Consider the following 24,478-nt stretch of genomic DNA (forward strand, 5'->3'; position numbering starts at 1 on the left):
GCCACCCAGTGTGCCAGTGTCAGTAGAAGTGAAGGGTGCTATGGGTAGTGCCTAGCCTATGACCTGGTGTTTATAGTACTTTTCTGGGAAGCAGAAGACATGGTTTTAAACACCCATAAAGGGGCAAAATCCATTTCTCCTGTTCCCTGAGCAAGTGCCGTAGCTACTAGGCCAGTGAGCTGAAAGGTAGGGTGATCGGTTCCTCTGGGCACATCTATACAAGATGCTATGTCACTTTAGCAATAATCTATGGCAGTGTAGCTCATCGATATGGCAGCGTAGCATTGGTGGGCACAAACTGTGACGCCGACGCTACTGCACAGTAACGTTGGAAATGACCTGTAATTCAGTTATTCTATTTGCAAATACCTGTCCAAAGTAATCAAGATGCATCTTAACCTTTTCTTGTGAGCTGAATAAGTTGAGCTCTAAAATTCTCATGTCATAGGATACAGTCCTTCCATCTGCTTAATCGTTTTTGTAGTCATCTCTTGAGCTCCTTCTGATATATCCATATCCTTCTTGAAGTATGGACACTAGAACTGGATACAGTAGTCTAGCAGCAGTCTTCCCACTACGTTGTACACAGGGAATATCACTTTGCTAGTTCTGCTTGATACTCCTGTTGTTTGCCACAGCATTGTACTGACAGTTCACAATGGCTAGGGATGGACATTCAAAAAACCTGAGCCTGAATTGATTCAATCTTTCCAGGTTAGTCTAACCTCACTAGTCTAAATCAGTTTTGTAACTGGACAGACATCCCAGAAATGCAGGCACATGGCTTCAGTGGCTCAGGCCAGAAGCCAGGGGGCTCTAGAGCATCCCTCCCTTCTTTCCAAAACACTGAGCTGAGGAGGGTGTGGCCAGGCCCTGGTAGGACACCCTGATTAGCTCAGCAGGGAATGAATAACAATGTTTATCATCCCCCTAACTCAGTGATTATCTCCCAATTAAGAAAACAGAGGGACATTACTGGCTACTTGTTGATTCTGCCTGTTTATTCTACTTTTGATTCAACACAGGCAGTAGCCAGCATGTAGTCTGCTAACTAATACACAGACACCTCCTCAGCAAGGCAGAGGGGAGGGGGCAATTCCTGCTTAGCAAGGAGTGGTATGGGGAGATGGGAAGCAGATCGCAGTCTCTGGAGCTGCAACCAGGGAGTAGAGGGGAGGGGCCAGCCCTGCTGTGGAGCAGAGAGCCCTACCCAGCCTAGAGAGCATGCCAGGATGCTGAGGATATCTGGTTTTTCTTAAACCAGCAAGGGGCCTGGGACAGACATTGCATAAAATGGTTTGACCCAAATCAGTTAAGTCTAATACTACATTCAACCAGGTTTGTCTCAAACCGGTTTCAGCCATTTTCAAACTCGTGTATGTGCACTGAACATTTGTTCTGTTACAGGTTTAAACCAGTTTCTGATCACTTAAACCAGTTTATGTGTAATGTCTGTCCGTAGCCAATATCTGTGGTGACCTTCCCTGAAGGTCACAATCCTGAAAAGTTTGTTCTGGTATGTCATATAACTATTTACCTTACCAATGAGTGCCACTTCTGGATTACATAATGATCTAAACAAAATCTATGTTTATTATTTGTACTCAGAAATGGAAGAGAAGAGAACTCATCTTCTTGTCCCATCTTGGAATAAATATTTTTCCACCTATTTCAAAGTGTGGAAAGGGCCTTAAACTATCACAAACAGCTGTCAAGGCAATCGATTCATGCCCTTTAAAAATTAAGTAGAAGAGTACCACTTAAAAGAAATGGTTTAGATGTTTTTGAACTTTAGAATTTCATCATTAAAAGCACTTTTACACAGCAGACATAAGAAGATAATTAACAGTAACAGTTGCAAGCAATTAAAAAACATTTCCTGTTCCCATCACTGGACAAAAAATATAAGATCTTTCCAGAACCATTAAATAAAGATCTAGGAATGGGAAATGCAGCACTAATTGTGTTACTGTTCTGAATAACATCCATATATCTTCAATCAGTAACAAACTTACGGAGAACAGTTAATTACATAGAAATGTAGTTATGACAGATAAATATATGTAAAAATCTCCCATCCAAATGGCTTATGTTCAAATTGAAATTGTTTCATTATTCTTTTGTCTCATTCAAAATGTTATGGTTTACTTAGTATAAATGCTTCACACTTACGTTCCTCTGTGTGTTTCTTGGATATTGAAGATATCCAAGAAACAATGGGGGTAATAACAATGTGGGTATTGAAGCTTGCTAATACCTTTTGATTTGAATGGTAAGGAACAGATATATATTTTCTAGGAAGGAAAAGCAGGTGTTATCATATATAGTTGGAAAGTATAGCTGATGAGCTATCTTCAAATGTTAAAATCCAGGATTCTTTCAACATAAATCTTCTGTGAATTTGGATCACTATGCTGTTACGTTTGATAAATTCATAGCTTTTTAAAAAACTTAACCACTCTTTACTCCCAGAGCAAAATAAATCAGAAACCCATGAAAAGTAATATCCAAACTGAAATTAAGTGTAAATCATCTTCTTAGAAATATGAGAAGCTGCAAATCAAGCCCAAAGGGATTTTTTTTTCTCCAAGCATGTTTCTATAAATGCCGTGAAGATATCTATTCATTATAGAAGTGCTGATGCTTCGTCAGCATAATGAAAATTACCACTTGACATCTGTTTGTCTTGGAAACCACTATTTAGATAAACTAAAGGTGTACACATGTTCTCTAAGAATTCTTTATGTCAGGGGTGGGCAAGTATTTCTGGTGCAGGGCTGCTTAATGAGTTTTGATGAGATGTTGAGGGCCACAAGGGTAGCCCCACCCCTTGACAGGTTCCCCGCCCCCTGATCAACATATTGGGTGTGGAAGTTCCACCCCCAAACCCCTAACCTTTGCCACTGGAAGTCCCTCCTCTTGCCCCCAGAAAGACTCATTTCGGGAAGGGGGTTTGTCGTCTTGGAACTGGAAAAAACCTAAATTATATACTAAAATTCAAACATTGACATAAACATATTTTAATTTTATTTAAATTTTTTTTTCTTGCTTTGTGTCTCTTTGTGTGGTGTATGTAGAGGTGACTGCATGATAGCTCAAAATGAGGTCTTACTCTTGTATATTGCAGGGTGGGGTGTAGGGGTTGTTGGGTATGGGGTTTGTGTGGGGACTGTGGGTGTGTGGGGACCTGCACTGCACAGGCCTGGCCCTGGGTGCCCCACACCTGCTCCAGGCTCACCCACGCAGGCTCAGCAGTGGTGGTGCAGGACAGAAGCTGCTGCTCAGCATGGGGAAAAAGCAGCCCCTCCCCCTTGCCACTTCCGGGCAGTTCTTGCTAGAGCCTCCCAGAGCCAGTGCCAGACTGCCCTGTGTCTGTTCTGTGTTGCCACCACTGTCCTGCTTGGCAACCCAGAGGCACTGGTGATGGTGGCACAGACACAGGGTAACCAGGCGCAGGCTCTAGGCAGCTGCACCAAGAACTGCCCAGCAGTGGCAAGGGGGAGGGGCCGCTTTTTCCCCACAATGAACAACAGCTTGTGTCTCATGCCGCCACCGCTGAGCCTGAGCAGGTGAGCCAGGAGCAAACACAGGGCACACGGTGTCAGGGCTGTGCAGCACGGGTCCCCACCTATCCATCTCCATGGTGAGGCAAGTTTGTTTGAAATGATTAATGCCATAGTATACATCACAGTGTTTGTCTCTGAAGTATTGATGTTGATTAAAGAGCTCAGTGTTGCTTGTAGCACTTCTAAGGCTATCCAGCAGCAAAGATCATATCCATTGTACCTCTGAGTGGTCTAAAACCATACTGGGACTCAGATTCCCCGGAGTGAGGAAACTGAATCTACTGAGGAGAATGCAGCCGAAGATCTACTCAGCTCTGGACAAGAAAACACTACCACAATAATTCCTACAATCCAATCTATCTCTTTTCTTGGAGATAGCCTTTCAGGCCACTGGGAATCTATTTATGTTTCCAGGTTTTCATAACTTTGTGTAGATCATGAGAGAACTTTTTCTACCCTGCTTATAAATTTCATCTGGTATTCCATTAAGACCACATGCTTTGTTGTTTTTCATCTGCTTAATAATTTTCAAGGTCTCTTGATCATGGATCATGCAAGGTAGTCCTTTATGAGGGATTATGAAGTATATTCAGTGGTGTTGTCTTCAGCATTACAATCTTGATTCAGGAGCTCTTAAAAATGTTCCTTCCATACTGCATTGATGGTGGAGCTATCTTTAAACAGTGGCAATAGCTCTGGTGATGTGGATGTTCAGCAGTCCAGAGACTGTGATACATTTGCATATTAGGATGGTTCAAAGAAGAGTGTATATGTAAAGGTGTATGTTTTCTAGAAAGGTCTTGATTTGTGTATACCCTGGTATATTTCCCGTGTCAGTGAGACAGACAAGCTAACAGTGAATAAAGGATATCTGATTTCTGTGTGGTTTCTCCTGCTCAGTGGGCACGTCTATATGTGTACCATTACTGCGCTGTAACTTAGGTTATAGAGCATTAACTGAAAATTACTGTGCAGCATGGGTGCACGTCTACACATGTGCGCCCATTCCACATAGTAACTATGGTGACTTTTGTCAAATTGGGCATAAATTTCTGTTTTGACCCTGTTTCGACCATTTCGCTAAATCATGTGGGAGGCAGGGAGTCAGCCCAGCTGAGCTGCTTCCCTGCTCCCCGTGCGATCTAGCGTGGGGGATGGTGAGGCAGCCCAGCTGAGCTGCCTTCCCTTCCCCCGGCACTTTAGCATGGGAGCAGTCCAACTGGGATTCTTTCCTTCCCCCCCTGTGATCTGCCTCCCCATCCCCTGCTGGATCTTGCACTGGGGATGGGAAGTCAGCCCAGCTGGACTGACTTCCCATCCCCAGCGCTATGGTCAAAATGTTTCAACTTTTGAAACGTTTTGACTAGCCTCGTTTTGTTTTGAGGCTGTTTCGACGGCCTTTGTTTCATTCAATTTTGCTGTTTTGACCGCGAAATGAGTCGAAACAGTGTCGAAATGAAATAGCCATCGAAATTTCGCACAACCCGACTGTGCAGTAACCCTGTTTATGTGGACTGACTTGGAACAAACTTTAGTCCCAAGTCAGCCCATACACAGCATTACAGCGCTATTACAGCTACACGTGTAGACGCTGGCATAAAATCTGCTTACAGCACAGTAAGTTACTGTGCAGTAAATTCACATGTAGACGTGCCCACTGGTGAACCTGAAGCAGTGGAAGTGGAAGACGTGTCCTTAGAGGATGCAACAACATGGATAGAGACAAACAACTATGCTGCAAAGCAGAATGCCATGTGAGGGATTCAAAATTGGTTTAATCTTAGATCAGTAAAACCAGAGCCACAACAGATGCTTCACAAAATTACCAAACATGTAATTGAAAAGTTAACAATGTTATGGGCAAATATGTTTTCCAAATTGGCCACCTAGAGATTTTGAGATGTGTGGCTTATTGGAAACATTTTACAAGGGTTTCTCATCATCTTTTTTAAAATTGAGTACAAGATCTTCTTCCTCAAACTTCAAATGAGTGTCTCAGAATGGTTGCTACCAAAATATATTTTTGTGCAATAATATTACAAATTGGCAACAACTTTTACATGAAGTCAAATGATAAGTGCATTTGGACATTATATAGTTTGAATGTAAACTGGAAAAGTGATTACCATTACAGTGAAAATTTGAGTATATGAATAACTTTTAAGCCTTAGAGATTCACAATTTAAATGCAGAACTAATATCAGAAATATTAGCATCTCTTTTCTGTTTAATCTGGAAGCTGGAAACATTTCTTCATCTTCACACACAAAGATAAGTAAATGGAAATGTAACTCTATTGGTGTGACTTGTTCCATAAAACAATGCATATTTTGCTGTAATTTAGTAGATTGATTGTTTGCATTCTAGCACAAAGTAAGCTATAAGCAGGAGAATGTTTTAAGATCTATACATACAAATTCACTATTAGTCATTGAGGCTGCTATTGTAGCAAGATTGGTGTATCTTCTGAAATTATATAGCATACCTCAAAATGGAAACTACTTTTTCAGATGGCGTAGAAGTGATCTTAGAAAGTCAATAAACTTAATTTCATTCCCTTGTCTTAGTACTCAAATGCCATGAAAATTAGAGCACATCCTCTAGAGCTAACACATGTTGTACCATCCAGTTTAAACATCTCCTCTTTTTCTATGCTTAAATATCGAATGATAAATTCTGACTGACGTAAAGTGGTGATTTATATATAATGGCTTCTTTTTCTGGTTCTATTTTCTGTTTTATTATCCATTAGCAACTTGATTTCATTGAATTATTTTGAAAAAATTAGATCCGTAGAAAATTATATCACAAGCAATGTTCTACTAATGACATTGCAAATCGTTCTTAAGCAAAGCTGTACAAATTTAAGAACATTCATTGTTGAAGGGGAAGAACCAATTGCTTTAAAACTATAGCTTAAGATTTGTATTGCTAAAATCTGTGAATCAGATTTATACACTATTATTTTCTAATATAGCTTATTTAAATTTCAGTTTTCCCACTTTCCTCAGTACAGCTGTGTTTGCTGATTCTTAGATAATTCAAGGCAAAACATCATTAGTGATGCAGCTATATTAAACCCTTAAGTACAGTACTGAGAACTTTGAGGATATTTGAAGTCTGCACCAAGACCTGGATCTGAATTTTATAAGTATCTTTTATATTTTAAAAACCTCAGAAAAAAATCATTCCAAGTGTCTTGGTCAATTTGAGCATGTCTTCTTCAGTTCTGTGAACTGGTAGTTATGAAGACAACCTGTCCCCTATCTTTCTACAAAATGCAATTATATTCTGTTAAAGATACTTACAACACAGTACCAAGAAAGAAGGTGTTGCTGTTGAATATTCATTTTAATTTAAAAGGTATACATGTATGCAATTACTAGTTTTATTTAGGCTTCCTCCATCTTGTTTTATCCCTCCAGGTTTTTCTGTTTCCTATAATGTTAAATACTCTTGCCAAACAACTGCTCTCATAATGCTTGAGCCATTTACAAGTACCTCTTATTGGTCACCAGAAATAGTTTCTACATTAGAAAACACAACTGAAAGTTCCATTTTCATAAGGCATAAATTCAGCATTTGCAGACTCAAAACATGAGAGCCATGAACTTAATCATCTTTGTGCATAAATAAACCTAACTATTAACTTTACTATAGCTAATATATAGCTCAATAAAGTTTCGTTTTTGGGAATAGTTTTGATTGTATCAGTAGAAAAGAAAGTATGGTGTGCTCACTTCATGTTCAAACTGAATGATACAGGGAAAGTAAAACTGTTTACTTGTTCACATTGGGTTTATAAGCTATTAAGAGTTGCTAATGCTAACTTTCCCACAACTGTCCTAAGACCAGGCAAGAAATGTTTCCTTCTGAAAGGGAGACTGAGAGTGTGGGAGCTCTTGGATCTGGAAGGATGTTAAGGAACACCAATATTTTTTATTTCTCTATCCTGATCGTATGAGTGCAGAGAAGAGAATCTCAAGTTTAGTCCTGTTTTTCTGCACAGACATGATTCTAGCACAGCCAAACAACATAGCTTGTTCTTTAGGCAAGCACTCTCTGTTGCTCTGTATGTGTACTGTACTTAGCATATATTTTTAGGGCGGTATTGTATCACAAAATAATAAAATCTGTTGAATTTGTTTGATGAAATGAAGAAAAATTAGCAGTTTCCAGTACTTTAAAAGTAATAGAATAAACAAAGGATAACTTACTTTTTTCTTTAAAATACTGTAAATTCTCAGAATTTATACTGAGTTGGGCACCTGGGAAATTTAACATGTACAATTCTTTCATTGTACTTCTTACCCTGTATCACTGAAAACAGCAGAAGTGTCATAACTGACTTTGGTAAGGGCAAGTAATCTCTGTGGATTACATCTTTTAACGCAGAGCCATTTCATTGAGTGTGTTAATTTTAACATCATATATTTTTCTTTTAGAATTCCAACCTGATTCATCAGAAGGTGTCTCCTCCCACTGAGCGGCAAGGTTCACCAATCTTATCATTCATTATTCTTGAACAATACAATGCCATTCTCCTAGTACAAAGTGTCCATCAGTCACTTGCAGCTCTCAGTAAAGTCATCAGAGGTACCTCACTGTTGAGCTCTGAAGTACAAAGACTAGCAAGCGCTCTACTAAACCAAAAGGTAAGTTAATCTTAAAATCCCTGGTCCTTAAGAATCATTCTTAAAGTTTAAACAAAAATCTCCAAAATTATAATCCATTTTTCAATTACACCATTTTTTCAGAATTGTTACTGGTTTATTTTTGTTTTGTTTTAATTCTTTTTCATTAACATTGTCACAAAAAGGGTAGAGGGGTTCAGGAGAGTCCTAATCAAATAGGAATCTTTCAAAAGAAGGTCATTGGTTCAAGATTTTGAACAGCAAATGTTTACCATCTGAAGGCTGTTAACAACTACAACACTAATTGCTATGGTTAATCTAAGAAGCAATTTCAAAAGTGAGCCTAAAGTAGCAGCATAGAACTACTTTATTGTACTTGAAGTTGAGGCTTCATGGAAATCAATTAAACCATGATTGCCAGTTAGCTGTGTTGCACTTTTTGTGAGGATAAATAAATATTAGTAGTGTCAGTCTGGCATTTTTAAGAGTGCTGATGGGTGCTGACTACATACAGTTACTTTCTTAATGTTAGGGATACGATTTCTTTAGATATAAAGCAAAATGGCCAAACCACCCAACTATCCTGCAGGGTACAAAGCTTGCTATTTTGTACCATAACTTGACTATAATTGTTCATCATGAAAACTTAGAAAAATGTTGTTTAAGCAGCCAGGGAGCCTTTGTGCATATTATGCACTTTAGCTTAGCTTTCTCTCAAGAATATACAAAGCTAAGTAGAATTAAGTTCTGGAGTAATATTTCCACATCAAATACCACAAAACCTCACCAAACAAATCATTTATATTAGCCCTGAAAACATTATTTTTAGCGCTGTCAAACGATTAAAAAATTTGATCGTGATTCGTTGCATGATTAAAAAAATATTCACAATTAATCACACAGCTAAAAGCTCAAACTCATGTGAAGAAAAACTCAAAATTATGCAGGTACTTTGTATGGTTCAGGGTGGGTGTGTGCGTGTGGGGGGGAATTTATGACAGTGTGGGGGGCAGTGGGTTTGTGGGGGGGGTTTGAAGCCCAGGGTGGGGGGTTCCTGCATACCCTAGCAGGACGTGGGGTACTGTGGGTTAGGAATGAGGGGCAGCAGCAGGGCTTGGGGGGCTGTGGCTTCGGAGTGAAAGGCACACACACCCCCACATACATAGACAGAGCACAGCAGATAAGCATGTAGCGGGGAAGGGACCTGGGGAGAGGTAAGGGGCAGGGGGTGCAGATCAAGGCCCCCACAGTAAGGGAGGAAGTGAGGCAGAGGAAGGGGCAGGTGCTGGGGTGAATTGGGCCCCAGGCCTGGGCGGGTCATGGGATGGAACCGTGGGTGGCTCATCCAGGGCGTCAGGGTCAGGGATTGTTCCCGCCCCGTGTGCATCCCCAGGAGAGGCATGGGGGGCATGTGGCCCCTGGATTTGTGTGCAGGGCAGAGGCAGGCTGCTGCTGCAAGCTGGGACTCTGCACCCTGCTGCCATTGCCCCAGGACCTGTGCAATGCCATGCTATGCCTCCTTCTGCTGGGTGAGCAGGGGACAAGGTGTAGCCAGCGCATGGCTCCTAGGGCAAAGGCAGTGGGGTGCAGATCCCCAGCCTGCAGCAGCAGCCCACCTCTGCCCCACACACAAATCTAGGGGGCACATGCCCCCCATGAGTCCCCTGGGGTGCGCACAGTGGCAGGAGCTCCCCCATGCTCCTGGATGAGCCACCCATAGCTCCATCCCATGGCCTGCCCCGACCCCAGGGCACCATTCACCCCAGCCCCTGCCCTTGCCTCTGCCTCAATCCCTCCCTCACCGTGGGGGCCTCACTCTGCCTTCCCTATGCCCCTTCTCCTTCTCAGACTTGCCTACTGGGCGCTGCTCCACATGCTGCTGGGCTGTGTTCCTGGATGCCTGCAGGCTGCGGCTGCCTATCTCTGTCTGCGTGTACCTTCCTCTCCCTGCTGCAGCTGCCCATAGCCTGCACCCAGGCTGCCCTATGGTCCTCTGCACTGCCACTGCTGTCCTGCAGGGCAGCCCAGAGGTGGCAGTGATGGCAGCAGGACAGAGTGCCCGGGTGCGGGCTCCAAAACCATATGCATGATTAATGCATTAAAAAAATTAACACGGACAATGATTAACTTGTTAATCACACACGTTAACCGCAGTTGACAGTCCTAATTATTTATTTTTTGTCATTTCACTGCAGGTTAAATCAGTATCTACAGCTAAATCTGGATCTAATTTCACTAATACAATATCCTACAAATGTATATTCCAACAAAATGCTGTCCCCTTTCTCTGTTTTGAGGCTCCATAAAGTTTTAGTTTCGCCAGAGTAAACAGCAGTAATCTGCACTCTTTGTTTATGCAATACACATCATTGGCTGATCAATACAGATCAAGCCATCTCAAACTAAAGAAGGCTTTCATAGCTGTCAATAAGCAGGAGATAGCAAGAATCATCACATTATATACTTTTTTCTACCTTGTATTTCAGGGGTTTTTTTCCATTTGAAGTCTTATTTTAATGTTCTAAATAAGCTTCAGCCAAGTGAATCAGGAATTTCACTTAGTTGAATTATTGTTATATTAACAATGCCAGTATGTTGACTTTCTTGGGGAAATTAATGCCTGTAGGCTCAGAGTGTATGCTGCTTCAGCTATGAGATTCATGCTGTTTGTATAAATTCAGAGAGTAACTCATCCTAAGATTAAGTTTTATTATCCTAAAGTATTAAATAGAACATAATTTATTGAAACCCATACATGTAAGAGGAGGTCTTATGAGCACTCTCCTGGTGACCAGATACTATTGCATGTCTTGATGAACAGCTTTATCTCGTAGTAGAAGACTTTTTTCAGGTCAGCTGTGCCTTAGTCATCTATTCAAGGGATGGGTATTTTTTTTCCTGTTTTTTCCCTTCTGTATACCAACCCAAGGATCTAGTGAGTAGCTCAAGATATGAAAAATCACAACTTGGTTTGTGTCTGATATAAGTACTGATTCACTGTGTGTGATTCCTTGATCAATTGATATTGGAATTGAATTTATCAGAAGGCCATCCCTTAAAGAAACTGGAAACTGGGCTGGAGCACTGAGTATGGCTTGGTTCAGTGAGGATATGACCACCTTTCACAAGTTTTGAACCCTCATAGTATAGGAGAACAAAAGGTTTATCTCTCCAGTTTGTCGAAAACCATCCCTCCTCAAGTCATGGCTGATTGTAGCCTTCTGACATATGAAGAGATTAGGAAAGCAATGATGGCCTACACTGATTGAGTAATTGCTAAATAATTCCTTGGTGGGTTAATAAGGTTGGGGCCTAGTTAAAACACATCCCTTGTATCTTACTTTTTTTCCATCTTATCTCAGACAATGTTTCATTATCCTACTGTACTTTGACACCTGATTAAAATTTAGTCAATGCAGTGACAGCTATTTTCTCTGTTTTTCAATATTGGCACTGTTGCAATCATGTCTATAAACTAAGATTAATGACTGTAAATAAACAACTTATTGAGATATTTAGACTGGCCCCATAAATGAACGTTAATTGATATTAATTTACTTCTTAGATCTTCATGCAAGAAACAATATTATAAACATCATTATGTATTTATTGGAATATCAGATTTTAATTAAAATAGGTTCTGCATTTAAGACAGTTTTGCCTTTTAATAATTCATATTCTCAAGAAACCATTGTTGTAAGGGAACATTTATAGTACAACCAAAATAAAATATCTTATGTTGCTCACATTATTGTATCTTTTAAATGCTATTTTTTTTTACCATCCATGATTGGTATTGGTACTTACACCTAAGCCAGTGAATGCAAATATTAGGTATAATGGCCATTTTTAATGATTTTCAGTTATTCTTTTTATTATCAACCGCAAGGCTCACTTGTGCACTCAAGCAATACACTGAAAATAAATTTAGAATGTGAGGAGCCAGTCATTGTCACAAAACTGTGTCCAATGGTTCTAAAAAATTGTATCTCTCAAAGCTGTCAGTTCAGTGAATCATGATATGTTGAACAAAACATTTTTGGCAGTTCACTCTGGTAGTGTTCTTGCTCATTGAACCCGCCTACTTCAGCACAGTTCATTTTATTTGACTGTGAATAAAAACACAATATATTCACCAGCTCTTAGAAGAGGGCAATGCTGTTCACTCAGTCAACAATTATATTCTTCCAAGGTGGCGCCCAAAGTGCCCAACATAATTCTAACACTTATTTCTGTCACTCATTCCAACTGTGCTGTCTAGTTCTACTGTGACTAAAATGCCATACCTGTTCTAATCCCCACTTTTAGAGCTCTATTGCTTGTATATTTTAATCCTGTCCAGCTAAACCTTGGCATACGTTTCACCTGCAAATGATTTATTTAATGTATTGTACATTAAATTGTTTTGTTCTGGCTCCTCTGGGTTATACACGAGGTGGTAAAAGGATTAATTTTTAAAACCTAGACTTGGCATTCACCAAAGTTGTAGTTGTACATAGAAAAGGGACTAAAATTTCAGTAGAAGCTCAGATGCTGTAAATGCTTGGATTATAATGGTTTCAAGGATATATTGCATTAGCATAAAATTGATAATAGATCAAGTATAAGTTTTCTATTGTATTGAATATTATCAATGTAATATTGTTATACCCTTTAAAATTAGTATTAGGTGAATAGTCTGAAAATGCATTTTCTACTACTTAGTGAAAATCATATCGCCCATACTTCGTCTGTGTTTTCCACTGCCTGTTATTTCAGAATAACCTCTCCAAAGCTTTATACATATTTCTTAAAAATAATAAGGTTGAAAGCCTTAAGTTACAACAGTGTTTCTCCACAGGGTTGTCAATCCTAGATTTTTTTTACTGACAATATACAGACTTGTTACTGGCAACCAAACATTTTTACTGATATATGTTTTACCTAATGTAAATGTAACCTGTGCTGCCAGCCCCTGGACAGCTGTAACAAATTCAGGGGTTGAATGTAACTTTTAGCACGATCTTACTTGGCTGTAGAAATAGTTTTACATTGTGCTGCCCCCACCTCATGAGTGCTGTGCTGCCCCCTACTCACCTCGCACCCTGACACCCTTGACTACCCCACACTGTGTTGCTTTCCCTACCTTATCCCTGCCATTTCCGCTCCCCCCATTCTGGCATGGACCCCACCCAACACCTCTTTCCACTCTGGACTCTACAGCTCCATCCTGGTTGCACCACTCCTTCCCTATCCTGCTCAGTGCCTCACACTGCCCAGCCCTTTCTACCTTTGAGGAGACTAGCCATTAGAGGCAGCACAGGCATGCGCAGTGGCAGCACATGGCTTGGGGAAATGAGGCTCCCATGGGCTGCAAAGTCTAAGACTATTCCCTATAGATGGACTGCTCTGTCTATCCATCGACGTTAGCCTCAGGTCTCATTCCCATGATAGAATTTCAGTCAAGGTCATGGCTTCTTAGCCTTTTTTTTGTTTTACCGACTGTATGAGCAAGCATTTTTAAACCTTTCTTTTACAGACTGTCTGTAAAATTATGGACAATTGGCAATCCTGTTTCCTCCACATTTTTTCCTAAAAGCTATCTATTATCACCATGATCAGTGGCACCTTGAAGAGTGAACTGAAACTGATGACACAGTAATTGAAGTCTCAATTGCCCCAATCCTGGACATAATTTAAACTCAGGGGCTGAGTCCAGATGAGCACAGTCATGCAGTATGTGGTGCCATAGACACATCTGCAGCGCCACATACCGCACATTCAGCTGCTCTCCACATTGCAAGGCAGGGTGGGAGGATGGGGCTGACCCCTGGATTTCCAGGGGTAAACAAAAAACATGCAAAAAAAGCAGAGTGGTGCATGTGGGGGCAGTGTATGCCGCTCAAAATTGGAGCCTTGACTGCCTGGAGCCATGTTGTGACTGCTGGCCAGGCTCTACATGGTAGCATTACTGGTGCTGCATCCCCAGGAGGCCTCCAGGAGCCCAGGTAAGGCTGCTGAGGCCAGCCCAGTGCTGGCCCCAGCCTCCCCTACCCCACCCAGGGTAACCTGCCGTGCACCAGAAGGCTCATGCCACAGGCATTTCCCAGGGACAACTAGTGCTGGTACAAGATGTCCCACTGCTAGTAGTACCCAGGGAACCAAACATCCATGCTTGTATGGACACAGCCAGGGGGAGTATTTGTACCCTTAACTTTACCTTAGTGCTTGTTGGATTGGATCTCTATCTTGAAACAAATCTACATTTCTATAAAATGTGATGGTCATTTTCTGTTAAGCTTTAAAATGAAAACTAATGAATGTTCTTAAGAATCTAGAAATTCACGTATTACTACTTTTATTTTCAAATGCTTTGTTTTTTTAAAGGTATATGAAAAGGTCACCAGAATTCTGTAAGCCTTCCATGGATGGAATCACTTTTGAGTGAGCCGTAGTTCTGTACTGAGAGGTTTTAAAGATCATGTTCCTAAGTGATTTACCCAAGGTCACATTTATCTGTTATGTATTATAATTTCCTATATATCTTCTATCACCTTAGAGTCTGACCACCATGGAAGGCGTAAGCATCAGTAGCAAAAATACAGAGTTATTAATCGCATGCTCCAGCCAATCCCTTGAGCTTTTTACACTGTATTTGAGCCTCAGATTATTTAATGTAATTCAAATAGTTACATTGCAGCACAGTAGTGATAGTTTTTAAATTCCAATATCCATTTAATATACTTTTTTTTCAGTGTCCCCTCACATGGCAGAACAAGTGGGAAGGTCCAGAAGATCCTCTACAGTATCTCAGAGGTCTTGTGTCTCGAGCACTTGCTATCCAGGTATAATGGAGCACTCAGTTAACTTCAGAATATTCATTTTTAATGCTGCGAGGTACCTTGTGTATTTCACTAAAGTAGGAGTTTCCAAGCCATGATCACAAAGTGGTTTAAAAGTACAGAGGTAACTCCTCTGTAGCATGACAGGTATCTAGTTGTGGTTCAGGACTTCTGATGGTTGTCTGTAGGGCCCAAGAAGGAATTTTTCCCCTGTGAATATTGTTAGCGTTCGGGCTCAGGCAGAGGAGAGGGCACGTGCCTTTCTCTGAAGCCCTGGGACACTGGTCACAGCCAAAACTGATTGTTTTTGACTGGGTTGAACTGATATCTCTGGTAAAACTTAGAAAGCTCAGAGGTTCCTGAATAGAAATCAGAAAGGAATCTTTCCTGGATACCAGATTAGAAAGAACATTGCAGGGTTTAGTCTTCTGTATTGTGGCATAGGATCTTCTGAGCATATATGAACCAACATTCCTAATCTTGTAGTGGCAGGGTATATATAGTGCTCTTTTCTTCCCTATCTTCTTTGTCTTTGTGATGTTTCTGATTTTGCTTTGTAGTTGTGTTTGAGGATTTGAAGTGTTGATTTTGATGTGCATTGGCTTTTTGGGAGAAACCAATGGTAAATTGTTGCCTGTTAGTGCAGAGGATCAGATTCAATGGCCTAGAAGGCCCATTCCAGCTCTGTGTTCTTAATTTGTGCAAACATAAATTAAAAATGATAAATATAAACATGTGAGAGCAATGTAAGAACTGCAATTTTGTGTCCTTAAAAAAACCACAGTTCTATTATGGGAATATAATATTATTCACTTTTAGATAAATTTTTCATGTCTGAAACTTCAATCACAATTTTCAGTCAGGTTCTTTGGAGAAGTGCAAAAGATCTGTTTGTCTTTATTCTTTTCTCTATAGAATTATAGTAATAGTTTCAAAGCTGGTATTTCTTCCAAAATAAAATTGAAACATCATGTACAGAAGAGATGCTGATAAATGTGCCTGTTTGTGTTTTTTAGATTACATTTGGTCATTATGTTATTTACAGTAATTCAAAAAGCTGCATTAAAATGTAGTGATACTTTTAAAATGTACATATTTGAATCGATATATTTTTATTTCACTGATCCTTGTGAGATATTTAATAGCTATTAAAACTATAGTCTGATTTGATATGTAGTTTTACAAAACTGCTAAAAACAGTTGCCATTTATGCCTGAGATAGTGTACTTACACCAGAATGCAAGTTTAAAATTCTTTTGCAGTCTGACAACTAAATCATCTGGTGGTAAGGTGTCTATCATTTTCATTCACAAACAATAAGTACCATCTATAAAAAGTTAAATTAGATAGTCAAATTAAAGTGTGAAATAGATTTTACAAACTTGGAATGATTTTTTTTTTAAATAGCGATAATTTCAAAAGAGAAACTATTTTGTTCAGTAGAATGGGGAAAGATATAATTTTTGTCCCAGGTGTGTTCCTAAATCTATTATTCAAATTTAAATTCTGTCTTTAATTTCTGTGAAACTTGCTGTGGAAGAGAAACAAGTGAAAAAAATAATTGGGCAATAAATTATTTTCTTTGGTCTGTTGATTTAATGCTTGTTATAAAATGACTGGATTTATTTAGGAGGAGGACAGCGCATAAAATTGAATTCAAATCTGTTTGTGTGAAAAATAGAAATGTAAGTATGGTTACATATCAGTATAAATATATGCACATACCTGTGGGGGGAAAACACTAACCCTTGCATTGTAAGTAATTATCATTAATCTTGTTTTGGAAATTTGGACATACTTTTTACAAATCTCATGGGGAAGTTTTATTACTATTTACTGTTCATATATTTGCTACATTTTTCTTGCTTTTCCAGATGGTTGGCATTTTAAAATATTGTTACCTTGGTTCAAATTCTCTGAAAGGCTAGGCTGTAAACAATATTTTTATGGTACTTGTGTACACAATGGTCTTTCCTAGAATATTAACAATCAAACTGAGTTTGTACCATTGATCGTACACAGCAATCCAAATAAGACCAATGAAAGAACACTGGCCTAGAGGAAGCAGCTGATGTAGCAGATACTTAGGCATTCATTGACTGTGGTTCTTTTACACTTTAAATTAGTTGTAGTCTCAATAGATAAAGTTAATTTACATATACATATATTTTATAGGTTATGTCATTATCATTAGATTTAGGTGCTGATGTACATTTATTTTTGAAATATCAAATTTAATACCAGCATTTGCAATCCACTGGTACATAGTTCTGCTGTGCTATTTGCTCTTCAGCTTCTCTCAAATTAAAAAGGTACTATTTATAGTTAGCGTGTGGACAGAAAGGGCCATCTGTACCAACGCCCTTACCCTTTGAAACATTTCAAAAGTAGCTGAAGCTTTCCAAAATAGTACCTTTTAAAGCAAGATATTATTTTGAGTTCTTGTTTATTAACAAGATATTATTTCAGTTCTTGTTACGTGTGTACAGGTACAGAGGAGGATCCACTCATAGGTCCTTCAGAATCCCACAGTGCTCTGGTCTCTCTCCCTACCCTCCCCGCACGGGAGGGGCAGAGAGTGGGGCAGGCAGTTTTTAAGCTAAATGTTTCCCACTTTCTAGTCTTGGCTACTCCAGTATTGGGGACCCACCACTGCTGGTGCCAGGCTCTTCAGCCCCAGTCACCTCTACTTCTCTGCTCTTGTGAGAGGTAAGAGAAGCAAAGCAGATTTGGGGCTGAAGAGTCAGAATCCTGGCAAAGGAAAGCCGGGGAACCCCTAGCTTGACCTCATTGCCCCACATCCCTCCAGAGGCAGCCTTCACTCAGCCCCAGTACCCCTTGACTGAAAAGCTTCAGCTGCATACAGCCACAGCAAATTTTAAGCATTACAGCTGGGGAGTGCTACAGGGGTTGTATGTATCCCTCAAGACACATTTCTGTTGTTAAGCACTTCCAAGAGCCTTTCACTTAGAAATGTTTCATAAGTTACTTCTGCCTGCACTCTTAATTCCATTCACTTTGTTACACTTTTAATAAAAAAGTCAACGATCTGCACAAACCTATTGTGCCAGAGTTCAGGGCCACAAGCAAGCTAAATTGCTCCCACCTGACCCTGGCCTAACAACACTCAGCTTGCTCTAATTGCTTGAATGGGTGTGACTATCTGCTTATAAGCAGCAGACCTTTTAGGCTGCTTGTACACGTGACCGGGGTTTATTTGAAACGGTGAATTATTAATTGGTGGGTTTTTAATTGTGATGAATAAAAACCCACCATTTCATTTTAGGGACTCCGTCACTGTAACAGTGAGGGGCCCACTCCTTTTTTTTCCCCCTTTTTCCTGCCAGAACTTGCCCACAGCTGGGGGGCAAGCTGCCAGTGGGTCCTGAGCTGCTTGGAGCCAGCACCCCACCTGGCTAGCCCCAGGGGGTGCCACTGCCATGGATGGAAGGGACTGGGTCCCCTTGCAGCTCAGGCGACACCAGTAGCTTTGTCTCCCAGTCACAGGCTGCTCTGCTGGGGGGAAAAAAAAGAAGGATTGGGCCCCTCATCACTTTTTTTTCCCCAGCAGAGCCTGCCCATGACCAGGGGGCAAGTTACTGGCAAGCTGAGCAGCCCATGAGCTGTGGGGGACCCCGGTCCTTCCCTCCATGGTGGCAGCATCCTCTGGGGCTGCCCAGGCAGGGTGCTAGTAAGGTGGGTGCTGGGGGGGTGCCACCACTGCAGAGGTAAGAACAGGGCATTCTGCAGCTCAGACACCACTGGCAGTTCACCCCCTGCCTGCTCCTTTCCAGAACAGCAGCCAGCTCATTGAAACACGCCCCCTCTAGCTTCCTCTCGGCCTCTCATATTTTCATTTCTTGGCTACCCAGGGGGATAACTGCTAAAAAAAGGGTTGGAAAAGGCACTGGATAATGCCTAACCTAGGCTGTGACAATTCAAGCACTATGTGGCGATGTCATACATTCAGGTTCAAAATCTCAATAGGTACAGGGAAGGTCTAGAACTTAGGTCTCCAGCTTCCTTCCTGAGTGCCTTAATCACGATGCTATTGGAGCTAAAGCACAGAATCCTCCTCCAACATCTAATACTTGTAAATCATGGGTTTCTGACCAGCTACATTTTTGTGATTTATGTGGCCAGTGTGGGCATACGTACATTAGCTTTGCACTGGCTGGGCAAGTACGTGGCCATTTTGCATGTTTAGCTTTATATATGATTAAGCATCCACACTGCAGAGGCAATAGAATCACAACCCAACCTGTACCTAAGTGCCAAAAACACCATTTTGATGCACAAAAGGAAATAGAGTCCTGCCCTTAGAAGAGATGATGTGTTCAAAAGTTTGGGGAGATGCACTTTTTCATATGGAATAAAGAAGCTGAATTCCTGTTTCATGTGCAAGAAATGAGCACAGTCTTATCCAGGGTATCACATAGTATGCTATAGTACAGTGTGGTATAGTGCAGGCATGGCCACCCTGCAGCACAAGTGCCAAAAGTGGCATAGGCAGCCTCTGTTTGCCACAGGGCAGATCAGAGAGGGAGCAAGTAATACAGTAGGGGTGCGTGAAGTGGGCCCTATTCGATTCGGATTCAGATTTGGCCTGAATCAGGGACAGCGATTTGATTTGTTGATTCAGATCACTGTCCCTGATTTAATTCAGCTGAATCCGAATCTGAAGATTGGTTGCTGATTTAGAGAATCAGCAATTCAAACATAGACACCGCTTTAAAACTTTTTTCTACATACCTTGAGGTAGCAGGCACAGTTCATGTTCACTGTGATGCTGGGACGCGTGGAGTGTCCCACAGGAGTGTGGAGGGGCCCTCCACGTGCTTGGCAGCAAATCCAGAAATAGACCGGAAGTACTTCTGGTCCACTTCCAGGTCCGCTGAGGAGTGCACAGGTACTCCCCCACACTCCCTGGCTAGGCGATGGGCTGCAGGGGGACCCTGGGTGCCCCCCACAAACCCATGAGGCACCAGTCTCCAAGCCGGGGTGGGGGAGACGTGGGGGGGGGCCCTCCTGTGCATGCCCTGGTGGACCCAAAAGTGCTTCTGTGGGACACTCCATGCGCACCACCATCACAGCACTCATGAGCCCCTGCTACCTAGAGGTATGTAGAAAAAAAACATTTAAAGCTGTCTCTGCATCCAAATCTCTCCGAGTAGATTCGGAGGTTTCCGATTCAATTCAGAGAGATTAAAGGGTCCTTTGATTTTATTTGAATTCAGTGATTCAGCCAAAAAATTTGCACCCCCCTCCCACACTGGTACAGTATATTTGAAGACTATACCCTCTACTGTCTGTTATTTCTCACAAGATAAGTAGCTGTTAGTTGCACAGTAAAATATCATTTATTTAATTCTAGTTGGTTTCTGCTTAATTTGTGTCTATATGTCAGTCATGAATAAAGCATATTCTAAGTAAATAATACAGAGCATATAACAAAACAAAAGCAGAAAAGGAGTGTGTAATACATTTCAGTACATTTCAAGAACATATTTTTACCATGACAAGTTATACAGTTGCTTCCAAGGTATATAGTATACAGAGCAGCGTTAGAAATCTGACAGTGGTAAATACAATGCAATCTATCAAGCATGTATCCAAGACAGAGTTTCAAAGTGTATTTGTGTAGTTTGTGGAGAAAGAGGTAAGTAAACTAAGGCAGTAACTTGGATTTATATCAGATGGAACAGAGCATTAAAAAGCCACAGTTCTCAAACTGAACTCAGATGTGTATATAAGGAATGAAAGTACATCAGACAGTTTCATCCTCGCCAGATGGCTCTATTTCAGAGTTAAATTGTTTCTTCCGACCTCCATTAATAGTCTTCTTCAGAAGGTGCTGTTCAGAGGACATATCCCCAAAACAAAATAGTCTTGTTTTCATACATTGCCTTGAAAAGTGTTGTTATACATTGCCTGGAAATTGCCAGAAACATCATAAATTCTGAAACCCTTACATCAACAAACACATGTTAACTATAATCAGTATTTTCCTCCCTTACTGAGTTGTAGAGTTTAGGCCAGGAGAAAAATGATGAAAGATTATTCTTTTCTTTTGAATGTGATACAGCTAAAATACTTTCCTTATTCTAGCATTCAGGAAAATTGACAATTAAAATATACATGGCAATTTGTCAGCCTTCTTTCATTGTTTCCAGATTCTCATGGCCTTTTTTGGCATATTCAGGATAATTCTTGAAGTCCAAACTGAGAATAGTGGTTTTGATGGCTTTTTATTTATCTTGCTTATTAGCTGACAGTCCCAAACCAGTGTTTTCAGTTTCCTGAGGCAATTCATCTCTTGCTTTCTTTCAATTGTAAACTAGTCCTTGCATTTTACACTTTAATATAAAAATAGAGAGTTTAAGGACTTACTTTATTGAGCTAGGACCATGTTTCTTTTCAGATAGGATAGCACATTATCTGCTTTCTGAAGCTGCCATCAGTTCTCTAATGGAGATGAGTAGAAGGTGTAGTTTGTACTCAATCACCTGGCATACTAGCAATGAAAACTTCAGTGTTAGCCTTTATTCTTGGTTTTTCCAGTTTCATGCACCTCTAACAGTTTATGACATCAGCTGGGTTGAGTATAAATGGCACTCAAATGTTTAAAAATAACCAGCAGCAATTTAACAAACAAAATAAGTATGTATCTTTATTCTTTTTTTTAAAAAAATAGAAACACGGCAGGCTATGAGACCTGAATCCTAGCATTAATACCTATTAAAATTACCTATATACATCAGAATTCCATTTTGAAGGAAGGAGAATTACAAGACTGGGTCATGGGTGTTAGTTCCCATGCTGTAGTTTTCTGTTAAATATTTCTTTATTAGGTTTTCTCATAAAAGCAAGATATTTTTGGAGTATGCTCCTAGTAATCACAACTCCACTATACCTCTGTAAAGTATACTGCAGAAGTGTATTGATTAAACATAAGATTTTAACCAAGGTAAGAGTTGACTTAATGAAATTAGAGACAGTGGAAAAAGGTAGATCTCCGCATATGTTATTATCAGTTGAGTTACACCTGGTTAAAACTGGTGTATTGATCCACCAGGACCCTAGTGGTTGCTAGTCAGTTAAGTGCATGCTTCCACCCAAAACATGGGGAAATGCAAGGCTGCTTAAGAATTAGCACACTATGGATGAGTTGTTTCATTATGTGGTATTGTTTAGAAAGGAGTGTGTGCTGCTGGACGAGAAAGAGCACATAGAAGCAGATAGAAAGAAGCTCTAGCATAGTTTGAACAAGCTCTGATATGTGTCCCTAGGAGAAACCTCAAGATAGATTTAGCACTGGGGTGCTGGCTAAAAGTGTGTTGGAGATGTAAGATAGCAACTATTTCTGGTTGTCTGATTCTTCTTATGTTCAAGAAGTATATTCTTGTAAAAGAACAGAACCACATCAAAAATGCCTGACTCAATCACCAGTTTCTCCTCCTACCTGGAATTGTGTACACCAATGCTGTCCAAATCATCCTGCCCTGAGCCTCCATGCGTATGTGGCATGGACCCACTCTACAGGGTGGATCCAGAGCGTGGATCTCTGTGTATGAGGCATGGAGTCAGTCAGTTCCAGACTGCGAAGCTGTATCATCTGGCACTAATTAATACTGCCACCACTCACCATGTCACCAAATATTAGACCCAGGGGGAGCCCCACGAGCCAGATGTCATGGGTCAGAAGGATACTGAATATTATAGAAGTGCAAATGGTTTTGCTAAATTATCTTATGTCCTGTTAAAATTTCCTGATTAATTTAAAGCTCTGTTAGACTTATAATTCACAGAAAATGATTTATATATATTACGCAGGTACATATTAATCATTCTAAGTGTTTTTACTTTTGGGACACTATCTGTACTTTCCTACATAACCTGAATACCATCTTCTTTCCATAATATCCCAGTCATTATCCCAGGATGTGGTTGTTGTTATATGCTCTACTGATCAAGAGTATAATCACTTTAAGTATAGAAAACTGTTTGTACCTATTATATAGAACCATTTGCCACAATCCAGATTGAATGTCAAAGCATTTTAAAAGAAAGTTCTTTTAATCCTGGTAAACTTTCATGTAATAACTGATATGAACAGCTGCTTCCACATATTCAGTTGTTAAATATAGCTAATGGATGGAGAGATGAATATGTAGCTAGATGTAGATAAATAAGCACAGAGCAATACCTACATATAAAGGAATACAAGTCTGTATATATAGATGATGTATATGGCACAGGGAAATGAAAGAGAAAAAGGTCATTCTGATTGGTGTAGTATAGCAGTGAAAAGAAAATGGCTTTTACTGTGATGCAAGGAAAGCACTCTCAGGACACATCTATATCTGGAACTTTTGGAAATACTAAAGCATGGTCCAGTACGGGTAGCTATAGTTAGATTTTGCTGCTACGTCCCCTATATGTCACTATTGCCACTATTTTGTGTGCTACACCGGGGGAGCATGCTGCTATGGTGACATAGTTTGTAATCATGTGTAGACCCGTGTGATTGCTATGTTACTGTAGTGCACCGTATAGCAATGTAGCATGTTGCTATGTTGCCATAGGGTAACTTGTAGACTCAACCTCACTCTCCTGTTTTACAACAGAAATATTACAAAAGGCCTAGAGTCTGGCAATAATTTCTGCTTCATGGTAATATAAAAAAATGATCAGTGGAATTTTAAAATATATAAATCCATGTTACTTCTTGCTCAGCTGAAATTGGATAGGTCCAGCATCAGTGTATGTTTGAACAATAGGCAATGATAATGGACATAGAAATAAATATAAAAAAGCTATCTTGACTGGTGAGTACCTAATGAAATGGAAATCAAAATTACTTTTAGAAGGCTGGAATTGCAGGGGAGACAGTCGGAGACCCTCCAGAGATGATGTGGTGGCAGTAATCCTGATATGGAGAACAGGGACTCTAGCTTAGCTAAGGGAACCTTGCCTCAATGGGCTTTGCAAAGCATTTAGAAGAGCTTGCATTTGCAAATTTATTTTGGTTTATTTCCACACTCTCCATTTTTTTTTCAAATTTTAGTTACCAGGCATACATGAGTAGTCTTCTTGACTACAAGATTTATTCTTAAAAAGACTACTACATTACTGAACAATTACACACACATATCCCAAAAGAGGTAAGCATTTTTTAGCCTCTAAGATAAACTGAACCATGTGGAGATTATGGAGCTAAATACTGCATTCAGAGTTTCTGTGACATGACCTGGGAAGACTCATCTCTTACCTAATAATATTGCAAAGGGTTGCAGTGAATGCAGACTTTGACACCTGTTTCCCAAGAGATAATGGGGGAAATAAAGAAAACGTTCTTCACCAGAGACCATGCTGTAGCGGGAAACAATTAGAAATAAAAGTAATTGCCTGAATATCTGCCTTAGCATTGTGCCTGGGCTTCATGTGTATGTAGGGA

At 40.2% G+C, this 24,478-nt stretch overlaps 1 protein-coding gene across 1 annotated transcript in view; it reads left to right on the forward strand.

The window, feature by feature from the left end:
• Positions 1-24,478, forward strand: part of DYNC2H1 (dynein cytoplasmic 2 heavy chain 1) — a 430,803-nt gene that overhangs the window by 334,746 nt on the left and 71,579 nt on the right. The window contains 2 exon segments of the mRNA XM_014517608.2: positions 8,012-8,221; positions 14,935-15,024. Of these exon segments, the coding sequence (XP_014373094.1) occupies positions 8,012-8,221; positions 14,935-15,024 (300 nt within the window).

This window comes from Alligator sinensis, unplaced genomic scaffold, assembly GCF_000455745.1.
Source record: "Alligator sinensis unplaced genomic scaffold, ASM45574v1 scaffold802_1, whole genome shotgun sequence".
Lineage (NCBI taxonomy): Eukaryota > Metazoa > Chordata > Crocodylia > Alligatoridae > Alligator > Alligator sinensis.